The 9,056-nt window shown below is 37.8% G+C and overlaps 1 protein-coding gene and 1 long non-coding RNA gene across 5 annotated transcripts; one reads left to right on the top strand and one right to left on the bottom strand.

Moving 5' to 3' along the window:
• The first annotated feature begins 532 nt into the window (after positions 1–532).
• LOC143100726 (uncharacterized) lies at positions 533–1,711 on the top strand. Its single transcript, XR_012981931.1, has 2 exons — positions 533–863; positions 1,359–1,711. It is a non-coding gene; the product is annotated as an uncharacterized LOC143100726 (long non-coding RNA).
• Positions 1,712–1,713: 2 nt separating this feature from the next.
• On the bottom strand, positions 1,714–5,121 carry LOC143100725 (uncharacterized). 4 transcript variants are annotated; one of them, XM_076264144.1, is made up of 3 exons: positions 4,671–5,121; positions 3,642–3,869; positions 1,714–2,499 (listed from the first exon to the last, which is right to left on the bottom strand). In XM_076264144.1, exons 1-3 carry the CDS (start codon positions 4,971–4,973, stop codon positions 2,488–2,490), a joined length of 543 nt encoding a protein of 180 aa, XP_076120259.1. In that variant the 5' UTR covers positions 4,974–5,121; the 3' UTR covers positions 1,714–2,487. The 4 variants fall into 4 exon arrangements, with proteins under 4 accessions (XP_076120259.1, XP_076120258.1, XP_076120261.1 ...); XM_076264143.1 differs by having other exon boundaries at positions 3,656–3,869; XM_076264146.1 differs by having other exon boundaries at positions 3,774–3,869.
• Between the last annotated feature and the right edge of the window lie 3,935 nt (positions 5,122–9,056).

Raw genomic sequence — 9,056 nt, 5'->3', positions numbered from 1 at the left:
AAATGAAGCTAGGACAGACATAGCATAGCTTAATAGTTGATAGTTTAGAAGTAGACGGTTTAAAAGTTGAATGTACAAAGTTTAACAGTTGTTAATAGACAGATAGTTTAATGAATGCTAATGATGCTAACTAGCTAGTGAGGACTTTTATTTCGAAACAGTTGAATGCAGAGGATACAGTTGATGGGAGTCATAGTTGACTGACAGTTACAACAGTTGAACAGTTGAACAGTTAAAAAGTTGGATAGTTTAAAAGGTTAAATTATTTGCTAGATAGATGAGGTTTAATGTAGTTGGAATGACTGAACTAGGTAGATGATGTTTAATATAGTTGAAATGACTGAACAGTTAAATAGGTGGATGGTTTAAAATGTTAAATTATTTGCTAGGTAGATGAGGTTTAATATAGTTGGAATGACTGAACAGTTAATTAGGTGGATATTTTAAAAGGTTAAACTATTTGCTAGATAGATGAGGTTTAATATAGTTGGAATGGAGTTGGAATGAAGTTGGAACAGTTTCTCTATAAATATCAGCTGATGTCATAGACGTTCACAGACGTTCGATAAAACTCACCGCCGCCATATTGAGTACCTTGGTACCCACTGACAGTCTATGTATAGAACGCATTGGTTTGGGTACCAAGTCCGACTCCGAGCTCGCTCGTCAGCCGCTATACCTAAACAAAGATGCCTTCAATCTGTTGTGCTGTGGGATGTAGCAACAAAAAAGGGGACCAAACGTGTCATTTTATAGACTTCCCAAAGACGAGGATAGACGTCAACGATGGCTTGCAGGGATTAAAAGGGCAGAATGGACACCCACCGGTAGCAGTCGACTTTGCAGTGCACATTTTGTCTCTGGTGAGTAAGGATTTCATAACATAGCGAGCTAGCTACTATCTATGGCTAGCTATCGCGAGCTAGCTATCGTGAGCTATGCTAACCTAGATATTTGTATACATATGTTATAACATGACAAATGTTAAGCATTAAGAAGGAATTAAGACACTGTGTCTAACAGAAGCACAAGGTTAGAGTAGTAGCTCACTGTGGGCTTTACAATGTAGCTTTCTCAAACTAATGGCACAAGCAACTAGTGTTAGTGTCCAGGCAGGACAATCTGTTTTCATCATGACAGCCTTATGCTTGTAGCCACTGTTCTGCATCAACTTTATGTGGTGAATACCATTCATTTGAATGACATTGGATATTTTTCTAGTAAGATATATATAATAGTGACTACTGTTGCTGCTCTGAAACAGTTGGGCTTACTATTCATAACCTAAATTCTGCCTTGTATTACCTTGTTTATTCATTCTGTAATGTCAGTTGTGCTTCCCACCTTTGTCTTGACAGGTGGGAAAAGCTCAAACCCTCTGTGCCCCGACTTTGTTCCAACCATATTGTGCAGCTTCACCCAGCTGAAATTGAGTCGTCTCGGGGACTGGCGGCTGTGCGCATTCACATAGAAAGGGTAATAGGTCTTGTAAGGAATAAGTACACCATTCTGCAGGGAACCATACCCTTATCACTGTGTTACGCATCTCCAGATGGACTCTGTCCACTGGACAAGATGGTGAGAGTGTGTTGTGCCCTATGTAATTTTTGTGCCCCTGTTGTTCCATCAGAGTGATGGCCTGTACATCTATGACTTCTGTCAATTACATAGTATATGTTTCTATCTATTAAAGAAAGTTTTGAGAACAGAGGATTAACGTGTAGTCAATTTGTCATTTTACTTAAATACCCATGTTGGGACAGAAGAAATCACATGGTAAGACAAAATCACTATTTACAGATTGCATTTCAAGTGGTAAGGTCCCAATATATCATCACAATAACATTAGACAACTTAAAATATAAAAAAAGTGCTTCATTTTTTCTGTATTTTCCTACATTCACAACATTTCCACACCTTAGGAATTCTAGTCAGCTGCAAGCAAGAAACATGAACCCTCTTTTGCACTGTTTAGATGCACAGATAACCACATTCTCTGAATCACCATCCGGTTCACCACAGTAGCATCCTGACTGGGGCTGTTGCTCTGAGCTTGAAGAAAACACTGTGCGGGGTACTGTGTAATACTTTCCAAGAAGTTCTGGCAGAATCTTTGTTTTAACAAATCGCTCTACTCTGCTGTATGTCTCGTTAAAAAAACACTTCATCAAACTGAATTCTTTGTATGAACATCTCAGTGGGACTCCAGACAACAAAGTCACAATACTGTACCCCTGCAATGCACATTTGGACTTGGACTTGTGACATGTACTTGTGATTCGGTTTTAGGGCTATGACGTTGTCCTTCGCCAATAGACAGAAATTGGTGTCAGTGTTGCAGCTATTCATAACAGAGTCTTTATTAAGTGTAAAGGGGCACCGATCCATGGCCAAGATGTGTTGATGATCAGGCCTGATGTCTGCACTTGAAGATCTGTGTGCCCTTGCATCGCTGTGATGTACTGTGTCCTTGCTGTGGGCTCATTCTTATTTCCCCATCTAGAAAAATACAAAGAATTGTTTAGACAGGCTTCTTATACTTCACTAAAAAACTACAGTATCCCACGTCACTTCCAAACTACTGTGTTAACTCTTTTCTATGGAGAGCATCATTTATATGATTCACCTTTTAATTGTGTTCGCTATTGCTTATCCTAGCCATTAGGGGGAGTATTGCACAGGGTGTGGCACATCACATGGGTATTAGGCTCCTTAATCAATTAGGAAGAGGTGTGAAAGAAGGGGACCAGTCGTGAAACACCCACTCCACCTACAGCATGCTGTCAGCGCATTGCACAGACACTGTATTTACTTAGGCTATATCATAGCACTTTAAGAAGAAATGTAAAAAGTGTGGTACTTAAATATGAATTAGTTGATGGCAAAATTGTTTGTATTAAAGCAATATAGCACCAATGATCGTGGGGTTGGTAATGGATATTCCCAAGGAGATGGTTCGGTGGCCCAGGTAAAACGCAGTTGTGACTCGTGGGAATATCCATTGCCAACCCTATGATCAACCGTGGTGTATTGCTTCAAATGTCTTTGACAAATGAAATGAATACCAGCACTGTGAGAGTTCCTTTAGTTATGTGGTCTTTCCTTATGCATTTAAATATTTACCTCATAGCCTCTGTGGACAACTTACAGGATGATGATCCTCAGGGACACAGCGCTGTCTGTCCTGCTTGCCTCATGGAACACTGATGCTGTTACTCTCCCAGCTCTCTGCTCAAACCAAAGCTTACTGCCTGCCTGTTGTCTAGTTGCCTCTTCAACTGATAAGCACTGAAATATTTTGTGACGGTTAATGCTATTTCAACATGATGCCTCTATTTGAAGACCCTCTCACTCTCTGCTAGTAACGTCCTTAGATCAGTGCCTATCAGAGCACTGTTGTAGAGGTTTGAAAGTGGCTCGGGCAAATTTAGCTGCAAAGTTTTCGGCATATACCTATCTGAATGACCCTCAATTACTGACAAAATAGCAGTCCCCTTGCTATTTTTGGCCTCCATGTCACACTCATAAAGCTTGTTGAATAGCTCCATATATTCGGCTTCTGTAGGAACTATGCTGGGTGATGGTATATTGATTACAGGCCTATGTGGCACAAAAATACTTGACAGTTCATTGTACTGCACCTTGCCGGTCTTACTTGGCGGGGCCCAGGCACAGGGCATGTCCGTGCAGGACACGTTGTCTTTTTGTTCAACGGCAGCTGAGAGGGCATACATGAGGGCAGCTGCATGTGAACAAGCTTCACCCAGTCCCACCTTGCAGGTGCAGTGGGCCACACGAATGGTCCCATCCTCATGGACCACGATCCATGGCTGTGTGGATGTTGTGTTGACAGCTTGAGAGTGGTTCACCTGAAGTGAGGAAGTAAGATCAATTAGTTTAGCAAGAATTTGCAATGTTAAGACATCTGATTTGTTTTAACATCCACTAAACAGAATACTGGAAATCCTGGGTAAGGACATGCCATCCACTACACAACAGATTATTGCCAAGCCTATCCTTGCACTGTTTACTTTTGCACTATTGAACTTAGGCTACTCTACCATAGCACTTTACCATGGTCAGTATCACAGGATCAGTCCCTATCAGGCCTTGTAATCACTTCAGTAATCAAATCAAATCGGTTGTTTGAATTTCCACTGGGGAGTCTAAAGTCTATCTATCTATTTCTACTCTTGAGAGAGTTGACAAGCTGCACATTGCTTGGGGTAGCAGCGACGCCTGTGCTTTTCTTCCCCAAAACATGAAAACGTCAACAACAACCATCCAAAACGTCATGTTTTGCATTAGGCTAAGCATGAATTAGGCGAAGTCTTCTAGTTTATGATATCATACTGTAGCTGTAGGATTGAGCGAGGCTCTGAAAGATGATACAACTCAATAGTGGAGTGCTCGCGTTGAAGTTGAAGTTACACTATTTTTTGTAAGACTTTTTTTTTTTTTTTTTTTAAAGGTCGATGTGATAAACACGTTAACGTTGACAGCACTTTCAAGTAGTTTGCAGACCATGGTACTGATGCTTTAGCTTAGCCTCATTCTAGCTAACCTACAGTGACAAGCTAGCAGCTAAGAGTATCAGCTAGCCTACAGCTGAGGTAGATATCGGTGAGCAGCTGTTTACAAAGTTGATAAAAAAGAGTAGGCCTACTTACCCTTCCTTTGACGAGAAAGTGCTTCTTCTTGAAGAGACATATTTTCGGGTCAAGGACCCAGCCCGCAAAAAAATACCTGTACGCCTCCGTGCTCTTAAAAGCTTTAAGCGATGCTCCGGTGTACGATGATGGATGATGTATGAGGTAAATGTAAATATCGTGGAAGTGGATGTCAGGCAGTGTGTTGGTGGACAAAACTGATTTAAAAAACTCTCCCGGTACTGTATACGGATCACACCCAATACACGCAATTTTCTCCTCGTATCTCCGATTTTCCTCGCTGTTTAGATGTGACAGACTCATGTTTAGGCGATAGTTAACGTCTGACAGCTGAGCTGACGGGGGAGGGGCATTGGAAGCCGCAAGTAGGTACTCAAAATGGCGCAGTTCTCACTGGGTACCTAGAGCGGATGACGTAACAATTAACAACGTGACGTGAGTGATAACTATGAATAGCATAGAATGAGACTGTATGCTTAAAGCCTGAGAAACTCCAGGTGGCCTGGCCACCTGGCACAATATTCTAATTGCTATGATGTCATAAAGCCTGAGAAACTTACAGTTGATCCAGGTGGCCTGGCCAGAGCCATATATGTTGATCCAGGTGGCCTGAACACCTGGCATAGGATTCTAATTGCTATTGTGATGTCATAATCTAATGTTAAGTCAATGGGGAAATTTTAGTAGTTTTTAATGAATAGTTTAAAAAGTATAAAAGTTACAAAGTTGAAAAATACATTGCTTAAGTCACATAAGTAAGACCTACGCAACGCAGTTTGAATGAAGTTTCTACGTTAAACAGTTGAAGCTGTATTAAACGCACAAAAAGCGTTAGAAGAAGAAGAATAACTAGAGAATGTAATTCCAGGGAATTACGAGTGCATGAAAATGAAGCTAGGACACACATAGCATAGCTTAATAAAAGTTGATAGTTTAGAAGTAGACAGTTTAAAAGTTGAATGTAGATAGTTTAACAGTTGTTAATAGACAGATAGTTTAATAGACATATAGTTCAATGAATGTTGAAAGTTTAAAAGTTAAATGTAGATAGTTTAAAAGTAGTTGACAGACTGATAGTTTAATGTGTGTTGATAGACAAATAGTTTAAAGGCTCTATATAGGTAGATAGTTGACGATTGGAATGGCTCTAATGTTTGCTAGCAGTTATGCTAACAACGCTAATTATTCTGACCAAGTTACTTAGCTAACTTAGCTCATGTTTTCTAGCAGTTTTAGAAAAAATTCTAACAATGCTAACTATGCTAACCATGTGATTTAGCTAACTTAGCTAATCATTTGACTGAACAGTTATATAGGTGGATGGTTTAAAAGGTTACATTATTTGCTAGGTAGATGAGGTTTAATATAGTTGGAATGACTGAACAGTTAAATAGGTGGATGGTTTAAAAGGTTAAATTATTTGCTAGGTAGATGATGTTTAATATAGTTGGAATGAATGAACTAGGTAGATGAGGTTTAATATAGTTGGAATGACTGAACAGTTAAATAGGTGGATGGTTTAAAAGGTTAAATTATTTGCTAGGTAGATGATGTTTAATATAGTTGGAATGACTGAACTAGGTAGATGAGGTTTAATATAGTTGGAATGACTGAACAGTTAAATAGGTGGATAGTTTAAAAGGTTTAATAATTTGCTAGGTAGATGAGGTTTAATGTAGTTGGAATGACTGAACTAGGTAGATGAGGTTTAATGTAGTTGGAATGACTGAACTAGGTAGATGAGGTTTAATATAGTTGGAATGACTGAACAGTTAAATAGGTGGATAGTTTAAAAGGTTTAATAATTTGCTAGGTAGATGAGGTTTAATGTAGTTGGAATCACTGAACTAGGTAGATGAGGTTTAATGTAGTTGGAATGACTGATCTAGGTAGATGAGGTTTAATATAGTTGGAATGACTGAACAGTTAAATAGGTGGATGGTTTAAAAGGTTAAATTATTTGCTAGGTAGATGAGGTTTAATATAGTTGGAATGACTGAACTACGTAGACGAGGTTTAATATAGTTGGAATGACTGAACAGTTAAAATAGGTGAATGGTTTAAAAGGTTAAATTATTTGCTAGGTAGATGATGTTTAATATAGTTGGAATGACTGAACTAGGTAGATGAGGTTTAATATACAGTAGTTGGAATGACTGAACAGTTAAATAGGTGGATGGTTTAAAAGGTTAAATTATTTGCTAGGTAGATGATGTTTAATATAGTTGGAATGACTGAACTAGGTAGATGAGGTTTAATATAGTTGGAATGACTGAACAGTTAAATAGGTGGATAGTTTAAAAGGTTAAACTATTTGCTAGATAGATGAGGTTTAATATAGTTGGAATGACTGAACAGTTAAATAGGTGGATCGTTTAAAAGGTTAAATTATTTGCTAGGTAGATGAGGTTTAATATAGTTGGAATGACTGAACTAGGTAGATGAGGTTTAATATAGTTGGAATGACTGAACAGTTAATTAGGTGGATATTTTAAAAGGTTAAACTATTTGCTAGATAGATGAGGTTTAATATAGTTGGAATGACTGAACAGTTTCTCAGGCATATAGCATAGAATGAGACTGTATGTTTAAAGCCTGATAAACTGACAGTTGATCAAGTGGCCTGGCCACCTGGCACAATATTCTAATTGCTATGATGTCATAAAGCCTGAGAAACTCACAGTAATCCAGGTGGCCTGGCCAGAGCCATAAATGGTGATCCAGGTGGCCTGAACACCTGGCATAGGATTCTAATTGCTATTGTGATGTCATAATCTAATGTTAAGTCAATGGGGAAATTTTAGTAGTTTTTAATTAATAGTTTAAAAAGTATAAAAGTTACAAAGTTGAAAAATACATTGCTTAAGTCACATAAGTAAGACCTACGCAACGCAGTTTGAATGAAGTTTCTACGTTAAACGGTTGAAGCTGTATTAAACGCACAAAAAGCGTTAGAAGAAGAAGAATAATAAGAAGAATTCGGATAACAGTAGAGTGCATTTTCATGCACTCTAATAAGAATAATTCGGATAACAGTAGAGTGCATTTTCATGCACTCTAACTAGAAAAGCATTTCCTGAAGGAAATACAGTGCATGAAAATGCAAAAAATATGATGTAAAATATCATACAGAGTAAAAACAAACTATATTGTTTGCTAGGTAGATGAGGTTTAATATAGTTGGAGTGACTGAACAGTTAAATAGGTGGATAGTTTATATGGTTAAATGATTTGCTTGGAAGATAAGGTTTAATAAAGTTGGAATGATTGAACGGTTAAATAGGTGGACAATACTTAACTTAGTTAACTTAGCTAATGCATTTTTAGTAGTTAGCAATGCTAACATGCTAACTATGTTAACCATGTGACTTAGCTAATCTAGCTAATCATTTTTAGCAGTTTTGCTAACTATGCTAACTAGCATGCTAACATGTTAGCATGCTAACTATGCTAACCATGTGACTTAGCTAACTTAGCTAATCATTTTTAGCAGTTTTGTAAAAAAATGCTAACTAGCATGCTAACATGCTAGCATGCTAACTATGCTAACCATGTGACTTAGCTAACTTAGCTAATCATTTTTAGCAGTTTTGTAAAAAATGCTAACTAGCATGCTAACATGTTAGCATGCTAACTATGCTAACCATGTGACTTAGCTAACTTAGCTAATCATTTTTAGCAGTTTTGTAAAAAATGCTAACTAGCATGCTAACATGCTAGCATGCTAACTATGCTAACCATATGACTTAGCTAACTTAGCTAATCATTTTTAGCAGTTTTGTAAAAAATGCTAACTAGCATGCTAACATGCTAGCATGCTAACATGTTAACTATGCTAACCATGCTAACTAGCTACAGTGGGTAGGAGTCATAGTTGATGACAAGTAACAGTTACAATGGCTGAACAGTTAAAAAGTTCAGTAGTTTAAAGGGTTAAATTGTTTAACAGTGAAATATTGTAGTGAGGACTTTTATTTTGAAACAGTTTTTGGCAGAGGAAGCAGTTGAACAGGATGTGTAGTCTTAATAGGGCCAGTTTGTATGCTTAAAGCCTGAGAATGGCAGTTGGTCCAGGTGGCCCGAACACCTGCCATAGGATTCTAATTGCTGTGATGTCATAAAGGGCAATGTTAAGTCAATGGGGAAATTTTGATAGTTTTTAATTAATAGTTTAAAAAGTATAAAAGTTACAAAAATGAAAAATACATAGCACCCATGTCATAAGTAAGACCTACGTAACATAGTTTGAATGAAGTTTCTACGTTAAACGGTTGAAGCTGCATTAAACGCGTTAGAAGAAGAATAAGAACTAGAAAAGCATTTCCTGAAGGAAATACAGTGCATGAAAATGCAAAAATATGATGAGTTCATATGGTTAAATTATTT

The sequence above is a fragment of the Alosa pseudoharengus genome, unplaced genomic scaffold (genome assembly GCF_046254945.1).
Source record: "Alosa pseudoharengus isolate Yale_2024_CS ecotype anadromous, Long Island Sound unplaced genomic scaffold, YU_APseudo_1.1 YU_APseudo_1.1_scf_3, whole genome shotgun sequence".
NCBI classification, from domain to species: Eukaryota; Metazoa; Chordata; class Actinopteri; order Clupeiformes; family Clupeidae; genus Alosa; species Alosa pseudoharengus.
The sequence above is the reverse complement of the archived record's forward strand: the minus strand, read 5'-3'. Positions and strand labels throughout refer to the sequence as shown.

Coding starts and splice junctions, on each gene's coding strand:
- LOC143100725 (XM_076264142.1), bottom strand. CDS start 4,973: ATGAGTCTGTCACATCTAAACAGCGAGGAAAATCGGAGATACGAGGAG. Junction 3,870..4,670: donor ACTTTCTCGTCAAAGGAAGG/GTAAGTAGGCCT, acceptor TCCTCACTTCAG/GTGAACCACTCTCAAGCTGT.